This window comes from Lycorma delicatula, chromosome 4, assembly GCF_047948215.1.
Source record: "Lycorma delicatula isolate Av1 chromosome 4, ASM4794821v1, whole genome shotgun sequence".
Taxonomy (NCBI): domain Eukaryota; kingdom Metazoa; phylum Arthropoda; class Insecta; order Hemiptera; family Fulgoridae; genus Lycorma; species Lycorma delicatula.
In genome coordinates this window covers 16154055-16171962 of record NC_134458.1, presented here as the reverse complement: position 1 = coordinate 16171962, position 17908 = coordinate 16154055, and the positions used below count along the sequence as shown (strand labels likewise).

At 32.0% G+C, this 17908-nt stretch overlaps 1 protein-coding gene across 6 annotated transcripts in view; it reads left to right on the top strand.

Moving 5' to 3' along the window:
• Window positions 1–17908, top strand: part of LOC142323138 (uncharacterized) — a 140501-nt gene that overhangs the window by 29930 nt on the left and 92663 nt on the right. For 5 of the 6 annotated variants that reach the window (XM_075362399.1, XM_075362395.1, XM_075362397.1 and 2 more), the window contains exons 6-10: window positions 5429–5647; window positions 5952–6041; window positions 11149–11280; window positions 13232–13411; window positions 16629–16723. In XM_075362399.1, coding sequence (XP_075218514.1) covers window positions 5429–5647; window positions 5952–6041; window positions 11149–11280; window positions 13232–13411; window positions 16629–16723 — 716 coding nt within the window. The remainder of the gene's footprint in view (window positions 1–5428; window positions 5648–5951; window positions 6042–11148; window positions 11281–13231; window positions 13412–16628; window positions 16724–17908) is intronic. The other variant, XM_075362400.1, reaches the window with a different exon arrangement.

The following is a 17908-nucleotide window of genomic DNA, read 5'->3' as shown; positions in this document are numbered from 1 at the left end:
GAATTTAATAACAAATATTGTACACAAAAAAAACCTTATATATCGGATTTCCATTATCAGCAATTATGTCAAGAGATATATTTACAGAATTTTGTGAGTAAATTAGTGAATGGCATCACTCATACGCTTAAAGTTTTAATATACAGTATGTTGATGATATTCTCATTATATATAACCCAATAATAAACTATGAACATCTGATAATATATTTTTTTTTTGTCTTCAGTGATTTATTGGTTTGATGCAGCTCTCCAAGATTCCCTATCTAGTGCTAGTCATTTCATTTCAGTATACCCTCTACATCCTACATCCCTAACAATTTGTTTTACATATTCCAAACGTGGCCTGCCTACACAATTTTTTCCTTCTACCTGTCCTTCCAATATTAAAGCGACTATTCCAGGATGCCTTAGTATGTGGCCTATAAGTCTGTCTCTTCTTTTAACTATATTTTTCCAAATGCTTCTTTCTTCATCTATTTGCCGCAATACCTCTTCATTTGTCACTTTATCCACCAATCTGACTTTTAACATATATATATATATATATTTAAATATCCCAGTATTTTATTAAAGGTATAAACAGGAATACATAAATAGTGTTCTTCAAATTTATTATTAATAAATAAAAAACCGTAGTAATGTTGTTCATTATTATTTATAAAACTTTATTTCTATGCGAAAACCTCTTCTGCATAGTTACATGCCCTGGTTTGGATTAATCTAACAAAAACTTTTTGTCCATAATATAATAACAAAGATGGTCCATCTTTGTTATTTCTACTACATTTCATTACTTTTGTTTTGTACTTGTTTATTTTCATGGGATAGTTCTTGCGTAGGACTTCATCTATGCCGTTCATTGTTTCTTCTAAATCCTTTTTACTCTCGGCTAGAATTACTATATCATCAGCAAATCGTAGCATCTTTATCTTTACACCTTGTACAGTTACTCCGAATCTAAATTGTTCTTTAACATCATTAACTGCTAGTTCCATGTAAAGATTAAAAAGTAACGGGGGTAGGGAACATCCTTGTCGGACTCCCTTTCTTATTACGGCTTCTTTCTTATGTTCTTCGATTATTACTGTTGCTGTTTGGTTCCTGTACATGTTAGCAATTGTTCTTCTATCTCTGTATTTGAACCCTAATTTTTTTAAAATGCTGAACATTTTATTCCAGTCTACGTTATCGAATGCCTTTTCTAGGTCTATAAACGCCAAGTATGTTCGTTTGATTTTCTTTAATCTTTCTTCTACTATTAATCTGAGGCCTAAAATTGCTTCCCTTGTCCCTATACTTTTCCTGAAACCAAATTGGTCTCCTCCTAACACTTCTTCCACTCTTTTCTCAATTCTTCTGTACAGAATTCTAGTTAAGATTTTGATGCAGGACTAGTTAAACTAATTATTCTGTATTCTTCACATTTATCTGCCCCTGCTTTCTTTGGTATCATGACTATAAAACCTTTTTTGAAGTCTGACGGAACTTCCCCTTTTTCATAAATATTACACACTAGTTTGTATAATCTATCAATCGCTTCTTCACCTGCACTGCGCAGTAATTCTACAGGTATTCCGTCTATTCCAGGAGCCTTTCTGCGATTCAAATCTTTTAATGCTCTTTCACTTCCTCTATAACACCATCTTCTAATTCATTTCCTCCGTATAACTCTTCAATATATTCCACCCACCTATCAACTTTACCTTTCATATTATAAATCGATGTACCATCTTTGTTTAACACATTATTAGATTTTAATTTATGTACCCCAAAATTTTCCTTAACTTTCCTGTATGCTCCGTCTATTTTACCAATGTTCATTTCTCTTTCCACTTCTGAACACTTTTCTTTAATCCAATCTTCTTTCTCTAGTTTGCAATTCCTGTTTATAGCATTTCTTAATTGTCGGTAGTTCCTTTTACTTTCTTCAACCAGTTCTTTCTACCAGTTCTCTTTGTTCCGCCTAAGTTCGCTTGATTTAATAATTTCCTTTTTAACATTCTCCCATTCTTCTTCTGCTTTTTCTACCTTATCATTTTTACTCAGACCTCTTGCGATGTCCTCCTCAAAAATCTTCTTTACCTCCTCTTCCTCAAGCTTCTCTAAATTCTACTGATTCATCTGACACCTTTTCTTCAGGTTTTTAAATCCCAATTTACATTTCATTATCATCAAATTATGGTCGCTATCAATGTGTGCTCCAGGGTAAGTTTTGCAGTCAACGAGTTGATTACTAAATCTTTGCTTAACCATGATATAATCTATCTGATACCTTGCAGTATCGCCTGGCTTTTTCCAAGTGTATATTCTTCTATTATGATTTTTAAATTGTGTGTTGGCAATTACTAAATTATACTTAGTGCAAAACTCTATAAGTCTGTCCCCTCTTTCATTCCTTTTGCCCAGCCCATATTCACCTACTATATTTCCTTCCTTGTCCTTTCCAATGCTTGCATTCCAATCTCCAACTATTATTAAATTTTCATCTCCTTTTACGTGTTTAATTGCTTCATCAATCTCTTCGTATACACACTCTACCTCATCATCATCATGGGCGCTTGTAGGCATATAGACGTTAACAATCGTCGGTTTAGGTTTTGATTTTATCCTTATTATAATGATTCTATCGCTATGCGTTTTGAAATACTCCACTCTCCTCCCTATCTTCTTGTTCTTCACGAAACCTACTCCTGCCTGCCCATTATTTGACGCTGAGTTAATTACTCTAAAATCACCTGACCAAAAGTCGCCTTCCTCTTCCCACCGAACCTCACTAATTCCTACTACATCCACATTTATCCTATCCATTTCTCTTTTTAAATTTTCCAGCCTACCAACCTTTTTTAAACTTCTAACATTCCACGCTCCGACTCGTAGAATGTTATTTTTTAATTTTCTGGTGACCCCCTCCTTAGTTGTCCCCACCCGGAGATCCGAACGGGGGACTAGTTTACCTCCGGAATATTTTACCAAGGAAGGCGCCTCCATCATTGCTATATGAAAATGCATAGAGCCACATTTTCTTGGAAAAAAGCAGCTGTAGTTTTCCATTGCTTTCAGCTGCACAGTACTCAGAGGACTGAGTGATGTTGATATGGCCGTTTAAGTCGTCCTGACTCACGCCTCTAACAACTACTGAAAGAGCTGCTGCCCTCTTTCAGGAATCATTCCTTAGTCTGGCTCTCAACAGATACCTCTCCGATATGGTTGCACCTTCGGTCCAGCTACTCTGTATCACTGAGTACTCAAGCCCTCTCACCAACGGCAAGGTCTCATGATTCATAGAGGAGGCTGATAATATTAAACAAATTAAATTCCTTTAATGAAAATTTCAAATTCACATTTGAAATAGACAATAATAGAATATTAAATTATTTAGATGTTGAAATAAACAATGATCTAATATGTAATATCTAATATGTAACAAATATCTAATATGGCAGTCCATCTAATAAATAATAAACATTCTATTTCTGATAAAACTATTTCTACTAAAATAAACCATGTACAACATGTACATGGTTTATTTTAGTATTTTTAATTTTTAATGTTTTTAATATCTATTTAATATGCAGTTTAATTAAGTGAATTCAATTATGACTGAGGATATGGGATTCCACTAAAGTACTTTAATGATAAAGTTAAGGTAAGATATGTCTTCTCTCAATATTCAAGTTGCTTTATCTTAATAGAATTAAAAATATAATTCAACAGTACAGAGTAATAATTTGAATCTTAAAAAGATTAACTGAATAGAATAATATACCATGTGTTTCAAATTGAATATTGGGGTTTTAAAGTTATGTAAAATTTATGAAGTTTTACTTACATTGATAAATTATACATGAAATGAAAGAGGAACTCAAACAGTTTTTCCTATAAGTGTTCAATGTGAGCAACATTCATCACATGGCATACATCCAGCCAATAGGAGAGTTCATCCCATACTTTAATCTGCAAATCTGGAGTAGTTGATTTAACAGCTGCTCCAATCCTCTGTCTCAAGTCGGATAGGTCAGCCAGTAATGGTAGCACATACACTTGTTTCTTTATAAACCCCCAAAGAAAAAAAATCACACTTAGTCAGATCAAGGGAATGTTGTGGCGGCCGCAGTAAACAAGCCCTGTTATCTGGTCCCCAGGAACCAATTGAGCAGTTGGGGAGAATTTTATTCAATCAGTCACACACAGCATTATGCCAGGTAGGAGGCGCACCTTCTTGTTGCCAAATAAAGTTTTGTGGTTTGAACTGCAATTGAGGAAAGAGCCATAGTTGTAGCATATCAAGATAGTTCATTCCAGACACACTTGCTTCCGTGTAAAAGAACAACTCATGAACTTGCAGTCAGGATACGGGAAAAAAACATTCAGCTTTGGGGAGTCTCATTCATACTGCAATATTTCATGGGGACATTCTGATCCCAGATACGCATGTTAACGAGTGTTTACTTTTTGAGTGTAACATGAAATGTTGATTCATTACTGAATATGGTGTAATAAAGAAAGTCTTCATCATTACTGTGCAGCATTTCATTTGTGAAGCTAGCATGCAGACCACAATCTGTAGGCTTTAGCGCTTGTAACAGCTGTAAACGATATGGACCCAGTTGCAAGCATTTCCTTAAAACTCTCCACACAGATGTCACTGGAATTGCTAATTCGTGGCTAACACGAATTAGCCACTAACAGATTTCGTAGGACTATGTAAAAGACTCTCTACAAAAGTCTCTCTTACATGTTCAACATAGTCTTTGGATACACTTGGTTGTTCTGTACTCTACCCTTCACAAATACAGTCAGTGGTTTCCAATTGTCTATACTATCTATGAATGTTATTGTCACTTGGAACAAACAGAATGCATGTTGAACAGTGATTCACACTTTGCAAACTTCTAAACACAGAATGCTTTCTGATTGATTGGGGGGGGGGGGGGGGGGTTTGCCATCTTTGCTACTAGCGCTTTCAAGCAGATATTAAGGAAAGAGTTTATGAGCTTGTACACAGCTAAAACTGTTTGAGTTGCTCTTTCATTTCATCTATTATCAATGTACGTGAAACTTGAGAAATATTATATAGCTTTAAAACCCTGATATTCATTTTGAAACACACGGATGTTTATATATAATATTCTAAAGTCAGTCTTTTCATAACCCATATTCCTCTGTACTAATATGTATTATATATATAATCCAACTTGATCCATCTAAGTACAGAAATTAAAAATTTTACAATACTGCTTTTGTGGTGCTATTGTAAAGTTATGTAAAAATAAGGTAAGTGTCATCTTTTACTTTTTAATTTCTGTACTTAGGTAGATCAAGTTGGATTATATATAAAATATATATATATAATATATGCAGAAGGGGAGAGAGAGAGAGAGTGATAAAGTAAAACAGTTGTATTTTCTTTATTCTCTTTTTATTAGGAGGAAGAGGTAGATACATTAATGATGTCTGAGCTCTGTCAGGCAGTAACTGAAAGCAGTCCTGTTGAAAGGAACCTTCATGCCCTAGCAGCTGATAATAGCTATCAGTTACTGGAATTAGTTTTGGTCAAAGGTGATGAAGGTTTACATCAGATTGATCGTCATGGTCAAACTCCTCTTAATGTTGCAGCTAGGTTAGGTCACGCTCAGGTTGTCAAAGTAAGTGTTATGTTTGTTTCTCTAATACAACTATCATAATTTAAAGTTTAAGTCTTTTTTTGAGTCTTTAAAGTTTACATTTTTAAAGCTATCTTCATTTGGACTTCTAATAACCATATCTATCCAATAATAGTGTCCAAAAGAGTGTTGAGTAATTTTTCAATTCTTTATATTCACCAAAAGAGCAGTTTCCAGTAACAAAGGATTTTAAAGACTTATGACCTTTTGTTACTGTTTTTGTTCTTTGTTACTTGTATTGTTTTTTCTATGGGCAGAACTGAAGATAAGTTATTTATCATTACAGGTATTATTAGCTGCAGGTGCTGATGTGGATCATGCTGATTGTGATGGATGGACAGCTTTGAGGGCTGCTGCATGGGGTGGCCATACACAGGTAATATTGTAATATGCATGCATGCAGATACATATACAAAGTTTGTCCAAAACATATATAAAAAGTTTGTCCAAAACATTCTTAGGGAACGGAAAGTTTGAAAACTTATAGATTTAATTTATTAAAATTTTGTTTTTAACCTAGCAGTGATTATTTCAAAAGCCTCTGAAAATAACTGGTGAAATCACCATCTGATGTATTTGTAAGATACTGTGAATGCCGACTGGTTTTCAGTCATATTGCAGCTTTTGAATTGAAGTTATAGTAAGGTTAGGCGATGGTGAGGGTATTTTATATATATATATATATATATGATCATAAAATTTAACTCTGAATATCATGAATAAACGTGTCTTATATGTACCATACCTGATTGTTTAACTTATTAAGAAGCAATCAGTAATTACCAGGAGCTTGATTAGTCTTTGCATTTACTTCAATTTTGCTATTTATAAAAATACCTAATCTCTAACATTTTAGTGTGAAACAATCATGTATATGTTTTGACTAACAAGATCAGTTGTCACATTTGTTTATTCTATCAACTCATAACTTTATTATCACTTATCATTATTAGCCTTATTATCATTAAATGTAATGGAATTGACAGTCTACAGTAACCATGATCATTTATGATTAATAGAAGGGTACTAAAAAAGAAGCTTCTGGGAACTTTACAGTGTAAAATTACACTTTTAATGTTTATGACTTGTCCCCAGATATATATATTTATGGACAAATTCAAATTTGTCCATTTGAATTTTGTCAAAAGAGAACTTCCATAACAGAAAGAAGTAGGTCTAATACAAACAAACCTGCCTTATCAACACCCTGAAATTCTGCTAAAATTAATGCTTTCCTTCACCTTCTTCAATTTATCAATACTTGGTTGTTTCCTGAAGATTTCCACTTTTCTTTACTCTCAGCTTTTCTTTTTGTTTTCAAGTATTTTGTTTTCGCTTCCTTTATCATTTGAATTAAACCTCTCAATCTCTTTATACTTCACTCCCTTTACCATTTCCTCTTAGTCATTTATCACCAGACTTTCATCTTGTACTTTGTGACCTGTCATTTTTTTTCTAAATATTTCTGTTATAAAAAGCATAGTATTCTAAATTTCTGTGCTCCTCCACAGAATGACCCTTCTTTTCTCATCTTTTAAAAAAGTTCTTTATTCCTCACTTTGTCAACATTTCTAGTATTGATTTTAGAATAACCTGTGCATTCCAGCATACTCTAATCTGTTCACTTGGCTAAATCCAACTTGTGATATATTTTTTGTCTTATTTTATTTATAACTTCTGGTTTAATTCACTTAAGAGCCTTACTGATATATATATATATATTGTACAATTTTAAAATTAATTTATATTGTAACTGTTAAAACATGTGCCCGATTATTAATCAAAGATATTTTGTTATTATAAATGTCCTTCAAAATATATTTGATTGTTTTACAATTTATGTAAGTTTGATGTAGTTAATTGGATTTAAAATTATGCAATTATAGTCTAATAGGAAAAAAAGACAAGTTTTGTAAAGTGTTATTTAAATGATATACTTTTATGATATTCATTACAGATAGATATTATCAATGTTGTGACATATATGCATTATTTTATAAATAATTGTACTACTTTTTAAATTAAAACCTTTTCTTCAGTATTTTATTAATTAGTTTAAACAAGAAATGTAGTGTTTTGCATCTTTTATAAAAATACAGAAAAACATTTTTGCATGATTGATGACCAAGCTCTATAACTTTAACAGTTTTAAAACTGTTCAAAAAAATGTTTCACCAATCCTAGGGACATTAATAACAATTTTTGTTAAAATGCCTATGTTATAATAGTGGATGAAGCTGTGTGAAATTTGATAAGAGTGGAATAAAAGTTTGTTTATAATATATCTTAAATATATATATATATATATATATATATATATATATATATATATATATTTGGGTTTTTTTTTATTAAAGTTGTGGCACTTGAAAATCATATTACAAAAAAGTCAAACTTAAAAATCTTGAAGTGTTTTTTCTTTTCAGGAAGCTTAGTAAGCTTCCTGAAAGGAACACTCAGGTTAAAGTACAGAATGACTTTATGAGTGTTATAAAGAAAAGATGAGTATATGTGATACAATTGAAAGAGAGGAGATATAAAAAGACAGAAGTAAGTGGAAAAGCTTAACAAACAAAATAAAATTAATAACATAAAATATATAATCTTACATTAAATTAAAATTTAAGAGCGATAAATAAACAACCATAAAATTGTTGTAGAGATGTGTTGTGTATCATTACTTGCTGTAGGTCATCATTTATCAGGTGAAAAATTTGTAAAACTGAGGTAAGAGATGAGTTTTTTTGGGTATTATCTTGAAGTGCAGTTTATTTTGAAATTTTTTATTTGATAATATTTAACCTTGTGAGAAGGTTTTGGAGAAAACCTATGTTCTCTTATGAAAAAAAATTTGATAGCACTGTCTTGCACAATTCAATTGATTAAAAAGAAAAAAAAAGAATAGAAATGGTTCATTTTGTAATGTTACAGACATGTTACAGCTTTAATTTAATGATATATTGGGAAAAGATAGTAAGATATATTTAAAATTTTAAGTATAATGAATATATGAGTATTTTCATCACTTAATATCTGTAATGGACTACAAATATACATGTCTTATATAATATTGTTTAAAGTACTGATTGTATACTTTAATACTAGTAATAATGTCTGTTATTTACTAGTGTATTAAGTCCTACTAACAGAAACAAAATAGTATGACTTTTATTCTCTTCTTTTACATGCTCTCTCGCTAATGACAAAAGTATGTAGCTTACTTTGTATTCCATTTGTGTGTAGGGAAAACAATTAGTTCTCAACACACGAAATGTTTTAGTTTAGAAGTATTTTAATTACATTTTGCATATATTTTTAATACATTTTTTATGGTACCAGGCTATATAGTGTGTGTGTGTGTGTATATATATATATTTATACACTAAGTAATTCTTTGCTTGTACTGATTGATAGAAAGTTTGGTTCTAATCCATGTCTCCTGAAATTATATAGCAGATATAAATATGAATTCAGAATGTATGAATAATGTCTCAGTAGTTAAGGCTGAAGAATTCTGTCACTCCCACGTGCAAGTATATTTATTACTTTATGTTTATAATAATGTAATGTAAAGCTATCACTTCTCTGATGCTGTGGCATGTCAATGATAGCAATTAAAAATTTTGTTTAGTCTCTGATATTGATGTTAACTAATGATAAAATCATTTGTAATGGTTTCATACCATTATTTAGTTCACTGAAAGAAAGTATTTCAGTATATGATGGTACAATACAATTTTATAATTCATTTTTATAACAACTTTATTCAGTTTATTTTAATTTACCCTGTGTTTTTGTGCCAATCAGGTTTTAGCAATGAATGATTCTGTTGTAAAATATAAATCAGAAAAATTCTTAAGTAGCTCCGAATAAAAATAGTTAGCAACTTACATATATATGTATATATAAAACCTCAAAACAAGATAATCGTGAAACTGCAGTCAGAGACGTTACTCAGAAAGAAAATAGTGCAATAGGTGTTAGCGAAAGAACAATTTTTAATATAATAAACATAAAATTGATGGTAAACATGTTACCCCTTAAAAGACCTGAAAGCCTGTGAAAATGATTGAAAAGTAGGACAATTTTACTAAAAACCCTAATAGAAAAAAAAGTTAATTTTATTTCAATAATGAGCTTCCTAACTTGAACAAAATATTAAATGCTGTGAATACCAGTTTTGAACTGGCAAATTCTTCTAGAAGTACATTACATCATATTTTAAAACCAATGAATTTTTGTTTCATGTCCAGAAAAAGTAATTGATTGAATGTGAATATATTATTTCATGGTGTAGGGACTATTTAAAAGAAATTAAGTGATTTTGTGAAGAGGGTAAGCTAATTTATTATCTAAATGAAATTTGGGTTAATGTGGGACATTTATGGGGAAAGGCATGGATGGATATAAAGTAAAGAGTGCAAAAGACACTTATAAAAGGGTTTGCCAATTGGGGTAGAATCCTGGCTGAAAAGGGCAAATAATTAATAGTAAAGCATGTAGGAAGCGAAAATAGGTTTTTGAACAATTGTTAATGGTTATTCCACATCTTCCAAAGAGTATTATGATGAAATGATTGGTGATAATTTTATGCAATGGTTTAAAAAAATTGTTACTGAAGGATCAGTCACGGTAATGGATAATGCGCCATACCCTTGCCTGAAAAGTGAAAAAAATTCCAAATACTTTGACCCAAAAATTGGAAATTGCTGAATGATAAAAATTGTTTACACCAAGTATTTGTTGAAAGTAGAACTTTTAAAGTAAAATCAGTTAAACAAAAATATGTTCATTATCAAGTACATGAGATTGCAAAATCAAAAAATGACGTCACATGTCTTCCTCTATATCATTGCAATTTTAACCATAACATTGAATTGACAAATATTTTTCCTGTTTTACTTGATGAAACTTTAATATATTAGTAACATAGGTTTTTTTTTTATTTTTAAGGTAAATATATCACCTTATCACAATTTTATAATCTTTTTATTACAAGTTATTTTTACTTCATTTTTGTACTAAAACTAAAGAGTAGTGTTTTTTCTCGAATGGGGATTGTGTTTAATTAAATTAAATTAGAATCATTATACTGTTACGTTTTGGTTTGCTGCATGCTTTCATGAAACAAATTATAGATTCATATATAGTATAAACAGATTTGGTTATTTTTTACGTTATGAAAGTCATAAGTTCATTGCACACTATTCACTAATGCACTGCTTTTGTTAAAAGTGAAGAAAAAGTTAGTTTATTTTTCATTTTATTGTTCATTTGATTTGATTTATTTTGAGATAACTGTTATTTTAACATTCTTCATAAAAGGTTTTATTTTGAAAAGTATTAAATGTACTTGGTGAGTTTTATTTTGAGACAACTATATTTAATTTTTGATGAAATTATGTTTTATACATTTCTAATATTTAATTCTACATTTTAGTAGGTTAATATTTCATACATCAATTTTACATTTATTGTTCAAGGTCGTTGAATTGTTGTTAAACACTGGAGCAAATGTTGATTACTGTGATGGTGATCAAAGGACTGCATTACGGGCAGCTGCTTGGGGGGGTCATGAAGAAGTTGTAACATTACTGTTGGCTGCTGGAGCTGACGTAAGTAATGTAACATATTAAATTATTATAAAATCTGTCACAAATTTAATGATATCAAAGTATAAAATTAGCATCTATTGTCCATTAAGAATCAGCAGCCATAGCTGCATAACAGTTATCTCTTGAACACTGAAATCAAGTAACATTAATAATCAAATGAAAATTTATTTCCATACTGTATTCCATTATCTCTAGTAACATGGCTCATGACATCTAGCCATAAAGATCCTGCTTAAGCCAGGATAATGTGAGAAAATGAATATTACAAATAATTATTATTCCTTGAATATTTCCATTCTGAGATGTAGTAAATGGTACAGTTCAAATTAGTAGGTGCTGCAGTATTTCTAAAACCAATAGGTTCAGCACATTTCAGGATTCCTGTTGTTATTGCTGTTATGATTTAGATCAACATTTCCCAATAGTATATGTACCCACAGAGTAAAAATTATTTTTAAGATAATAATTATTATATTTTCTCTTAAGAACCTTATGATTTCTATGTTAAATACTGTTTACCTTCCTTAGCTTTATTCTTTTATTATATGTTGATGTGTTTCGGAATAACTCCATTGTCAAATATTATTATCCTGGCACTCAAGTACAAGTAAGAGTACCAGTACAATAGGTTTTGACAGTGGAGTTATTCCAAAACATGTCAGCATATAATAAAAGAATGAAGGTAAACAGTACTCAACATACCCTCAGATTATGTAGCAGAATCTTTTTTCACTGTATATGAAAAAAATAGAATGATGGCTGAAAGGAATATACAATATTCTAAAGTCATAAGTAGTACAATTAATTCAATTCTGTGACAAGAGGGCAGAGTGGATTTATTAATTTATTTTTTTACTGTTGTATTAACAACCTTATCATCAATTTATAGTTTTTTATAATGTTAATAGCAACTTCAAAAATACAAGAAAGTATAGTCTTGTCATCTATACAACCTGCAACTCACTGCAGTGATGTTTGGGACACTTTAATTAGCATATAAGTATTTCTTTCTAATTTATAAGTATAATAGCAAAAGTAATACCCATTTGTGCATTGTTACCATAAAGATAATGATCCTGATTGATTTGAGGTCAGCAAGTCTCAGTAACTTCTCATACTCTGAGTGTTTCATTATTTTAGACAAATTTGTATAGCGTCTTTGCCTTTTTAAAATGAAAATAGAAGTTCTGCAGTATGTTTGGTGAGCTCTATCTTTCAATTTCTTGATGTGAAAATATATCATCATCTTAGATTCATAATCAGATTAAGGATTATGGTGATGTGATTGAATCACCAGTTTAATAGCATGCAAATGACAGAACATCCATGATGATTAACTGTGAATCCACTTCTCATTACAGATTTGCTGCTACACATCAGTGAATTTGTTAGTTAGGATCAGCATCAAATACTTGATGACGACCTTGAAAAATTGTCACATGTTTTGTGTGCAATAATTCATGAAATTCTTACTGACTGCCTTGGATATATAAAGTATTACTGAGGGAAGCTGTAGCTATGTTTCTGAATGGTGAATGAATGTGACAAGGATATAAAAAACTTGTTAACATTATAATCTTCCTAAATGTTCCGAGTGACTGATGGAAAAGTAACCTAAGGTATAAAGAAGTAAAATAAAAAGTTATGTTAGAAATTTGCATTATTTACTTTACTTTCTGTATAAACCACATATTATAACTAGTCATTTGATTAGTTATGGTAAAACACTATGGTTAATACTATAAACAAATTTGTTTCAATTCACTTATCTATGGGAACCAATTTATTGATCATGACTTTGGCTGTTATATTCTACTTTGTACCTTTCAGGATGCTATCCCCTGAGATATTCCAGGTGTTGTAGAATAATATAAAAGAATGCACTTACTGTTCTGCTGAGAAACTTTTAATTTCTTCATTGTTATTTTAGTCTCTATTTTTTTATTTTTAGGTAAATAAGACTGATTGTGAAGGTAGAACAGCACTGATTGCGGCAGCTTATATGGGCCATGCTGATATTGTTGATAGACTGCTAGAATATAACGCTGATATTGATCATGAGGATAATGATGGCAGAACTGCCCTTAGTGTTGCTGCTCTTTGTGTCCCTATTAGTGAAGGTTATACTAAGGTGCTATTTTTTTTTTCCAATTTAAAAAATGTTACTAAAAAATTACTTTTAACCTAAAAGTTAAAATTGAAAATTGTTGTTCCAGAAGATCTGTAAATGAATATGCAACTCTTTCACTGTTGTGAATTATCAGTAAGTAGCACTGACCATACCACCAGCAATGAAGGAACTGCATAATTAGTTTTAAAAAATCTTTGGGAACATCAGTTATATTTAATTTAAAGATTAGTAGTTAAAAATATAATATTTTATTAATTTTCATGCAGATTGACTAATCATAATTTTATTTAATGCAACTGAATGCGTTTCTCACGTCCAACTCCACCAACACACACATTTTTCACTCTGCAAGATATATTTGAGCCATGTCTATCACCTCCACCGCATCAAGTGCAGACCTGCCAGCTTGAAAACCATATTGTCTCCCTGAGAAGCTGCCTGCATCCTCCACTGCACAAACCAGCCTTTGCTGGAGCATACGCTCTATGATTTTCCCCAATGTATTAATCATCGCCAATAGATGATAAGATGATGGAAGCATGAGATACATCCAGGTTTCAGCACCAGTACAAGACGCTGTGCCTTCCATGCTTCAGGGAATACTCCCTCTCTCAGACAGGTATTATAAACATTGAGAAATACATCTGTGTTAGCTCGGACTGCCAATTTAATCACAAGGTTCGGTAACACATCAGGGCCAAGGGACTTGTCACAAGAGACACGCTCCATCGCTATGATCAATTCTTCCTTCATAAACATTGATAGATCCATTATCTCACCTGAAGTATTCACCAGAACCCCATCTCCATGTGGAAATAATCCATCACTGATTTGCTGGGCTGGCTGCCTCCACATCCATAGCAGTGGGTACTCTAGGTCTCACAGCATATGTAACAATAATCTTGTATGGATCCTTTTTGATCTTCAATAAGTTTGCGCCAACAAGCCTTGGATTCCCTTATGAGCTTCTGTAGCTCCCTTCTTCTCTGTTTGTAAAGTACCTTACAACGTTTCCTAGCTCAGTAGAAATAAGTCAGCTGAATTTCCCTTCTGGCCCTTAGGCATTGGCTGTGTTTCCTTGAGATCTGCTCATTCCAACATTAAACAGGTGGACGACCAGCCCTGTAACACCTTCGGGGTAGGAGACCATCCCAAGCCCTCATCAATTCATCCACTAATAATTGAGCCTTTCCTTCTGCCACTGTAATCTCATTAACCTTCCTCAAATCAAGGCCCTCCACAAATAACTGGGGATCCATTCCCTTCACACTCCATCCTTGAGTCAGGGGTCAATGATGTCTACCATCGTCAGTTGTAATAACAACACCCTGGTGGTTGCTCCCTGTAAAACCTTCCCATACCTGCCAGTCTCAAATTTTAGTCCATGGGCAGGGGTGGCAAAGGTGACATCCACTATATACCCATATATGCCTATCCGGTAAGTAAATTCATATCCATTGTTAAGACACTCCAGGTCCAAAATTGCTGCTGCCTCAAGAAGCAGTCTACCTCGTGCATCAGTATAGGCAGAGTCCCACGATGCAGACCATGCATTAAAATCACCTGGAACTAATACTGGGCAATGCACAGCTACATCCTCAGTAAGTATTGTCAGAGCCTCCTTATATCTATCGATGTTTATGTTCCGCAACATATATATATATATATATATATATATATATATATATATATATATATATATATATGCTGTAGAAATAGGTGTCGCCAGTCTTCATTCTTCAAACATACGTTCACACAGAGAATCCCTTGTCAATAAAGGCGAACATACCCAAATAGCAGAAGTTCCATCCAACGATACTATCCAGTCTGTTCGAGAGTGAGGTCGATAAGGCTTGGAGACTAGTGCTATATCAGCACCCATCTTTGAAACACTACGCACCAAAATGTCCTGTGCCAAAGCTGCTTGGTTCAGATTCAATTGAATCAGCTTCATTGAAGAGTTGTCAATCCCCCAGTTCTCCCCTGGTTCGTGGTTTTCTTTTGCATTGCAACTCTGTGGTCATAAAGTAGCTCCAGTTCGATGTCCTTCCTTTTTGCATGTTAAACACCTTGGTTTCTTTGCACACTCAATAGCATAGTGCCCCTCTTCTCCACAATTAAAGCAGGTATTTTCCCTGCTTTCTCCATGGCAGTTCCTCGCCACATGTCCAAGTTTGAATGATAACACTTCAAAGGCATCTCAACAATGTCAGCTCAACAGGACACCATCCCAACTACGTAGGGGAAGACACCTGCCTTGTGATGCTTCCGATCGCCACACCACCCCCCCCTGTTCCAAGCCCTGATGGTCTTTAACGAAAACCGACAGGACACAGTCCAATCTTTACCCTTCCTTTCCGAGTAATATCTGCAGCCACAACTGCAGGGAGTCAGCATGTGGCAATCCAAGTCTTCCCAAAGGCGTCTCTGAAGGACATTTTTATTCCATCTAAACAGACAGCAAGTCATGAAGGTAGAAGAAGTCTGGTTTATATTTGACTGATCCTCATAACTTTATTTAAAAAAAGGAAATCTGTTGACTATAATATTAAATAAGGGTTTTACAATTAGTATATAATTTTGAGAATATAAAATAAAAAGATTAAAAATTTTAAAAACTCCATAACATTGTTCGAAAATTCAGAAACTCCCTGACACTATTCTGAAACAGAAACATTTCAATAAGTGAATTTAGAATTAAAAAGTATTGTTTAACTCAAAAAAATTAAATTAAACGAGATACACCTGTGATATTCATTTAGATAACAACATTTAATACTTGAAAAATTACCATTCATTTCTTGCTGTTTATTATTTTCTATTTGTCCATTTTGTTGTTTATTACACAGTACTTTATTCATCAATATCTAAAAAGTATCATTATTCCTGGAAAAAGCAACTGCGATTGGTGCCTCTTGTACCTCAGATTCTTTACTTGAGTCACAGCTGTAAGAAAGGAGTGATATGTAAAGTAATGATTTTCCTTACTTTCTTACTGCTTTCTATAAGAAACATTGCTTCCATTTGGTTATGGAAATTGGAAGTACAATTAATCTGTATTTTTTAATTGTCTTTCTTAAAGTGTTATGCTTTCTAAATAACATATTTAACTGTTGTTAATTGGTTTACTTCACTTTAGTAGCTTTTTAAAATTATTAAAATATGCTAACCTATGTATATTCTATTTTAGTTAGTACATTAATAGTTTTTGTTGTAGGTAGTAAATATTTTATTAGAGAGAGGTGCCACAGTTGATCATGAAGATAAGGAAGGAATGACTCCATTACTTGTAGCAGCTTTTGAAGGCCATAGGTAATTACAAAGCTTAGAGTAATTTTTTTAGTGTTATTTTTTTTTCTTAAAATTAACAAAAAAATTAATTAAATAAGATACAACTGTGATGTTCATTTAGGCTTATAACAGCACTTAATACTTGAAGAACTGTCATTTATTTCTTGCTGTTTATTATTTTCCGTTTGTTGCTAGATTGTAAAAAACTTAGTGTTGATTTCTTAAAAAAAAAAACCACCATTAAATAAAAAATAAAACTTAAGACCAATTATAGGCACATTATTTGAGGATTTTGGGTCTTGCCTGACAATAAGCTGTTCTAGTATTCTGAAGAGCTATGCAGATCAACTTTCTCCTTTCAGCTGTCCCTTTTCCTAATTCTTGATTCCCTCTCCTGTAATTACTATCATCATCAGCACCAAAGTGGCTTCATCTGCAAAACTGGTGACTGTAGCTAGTAAAGCAGCTTTATAACTTTTGTGAATATAAACAACTCTTCGTGCGTATTTATTCAAGTACTCTTGTTTCGTATCCTAAAGTTGCAAAACGTGCCCAGCTAGTAACTTAGGCTATTTATCTGATAAACATGAACCTCCTTTTCCTTATATAATCTAAACGTAAAATGGTGAAAGATTTGCTGTTTGCATTGCAACACAATACACTGAGATTTTTTTTACCAATTGATAGTAAAGTAGAAGAAGACAGTATCAGTGTCTTATCTCTCTCTACTTTTTTGAGATCAATGCTTGCTACCAAATAAAAAATTATTGCTCATATAACTAGAAAAACTTATCCACTTCCTTAATCTATTCAGCACAGCAGGACATCATGAAATATCCTACACAATCTGAGAAGTAGTGCACACTTTTAATTGCAACTTCTCAGGACAAAATGTCAACCCATTGAAGTCAGTTTAAATACTTGATATAATTATATTTTTTGACTAAACACTACAAAATATTTGGATTAAAATTTTTTATGGTAAATCTTTAAACTTTTATTAAATACTCTAGGCAAGTGAAAGATAAAACTATTTTTATTAATATTTAACATATTATGTTTATTTTTGTTGTCAGATCAGTTTATTTATTTATAGCATCTTTTTTTTTTACAATTTTTGTAGGTATGTTGGCAGCTACCATAATAATTATTGTAAGGGTTGAAGTTTAGTTTGCACAAAAATTTTTTTTCTGTATAATACATTTA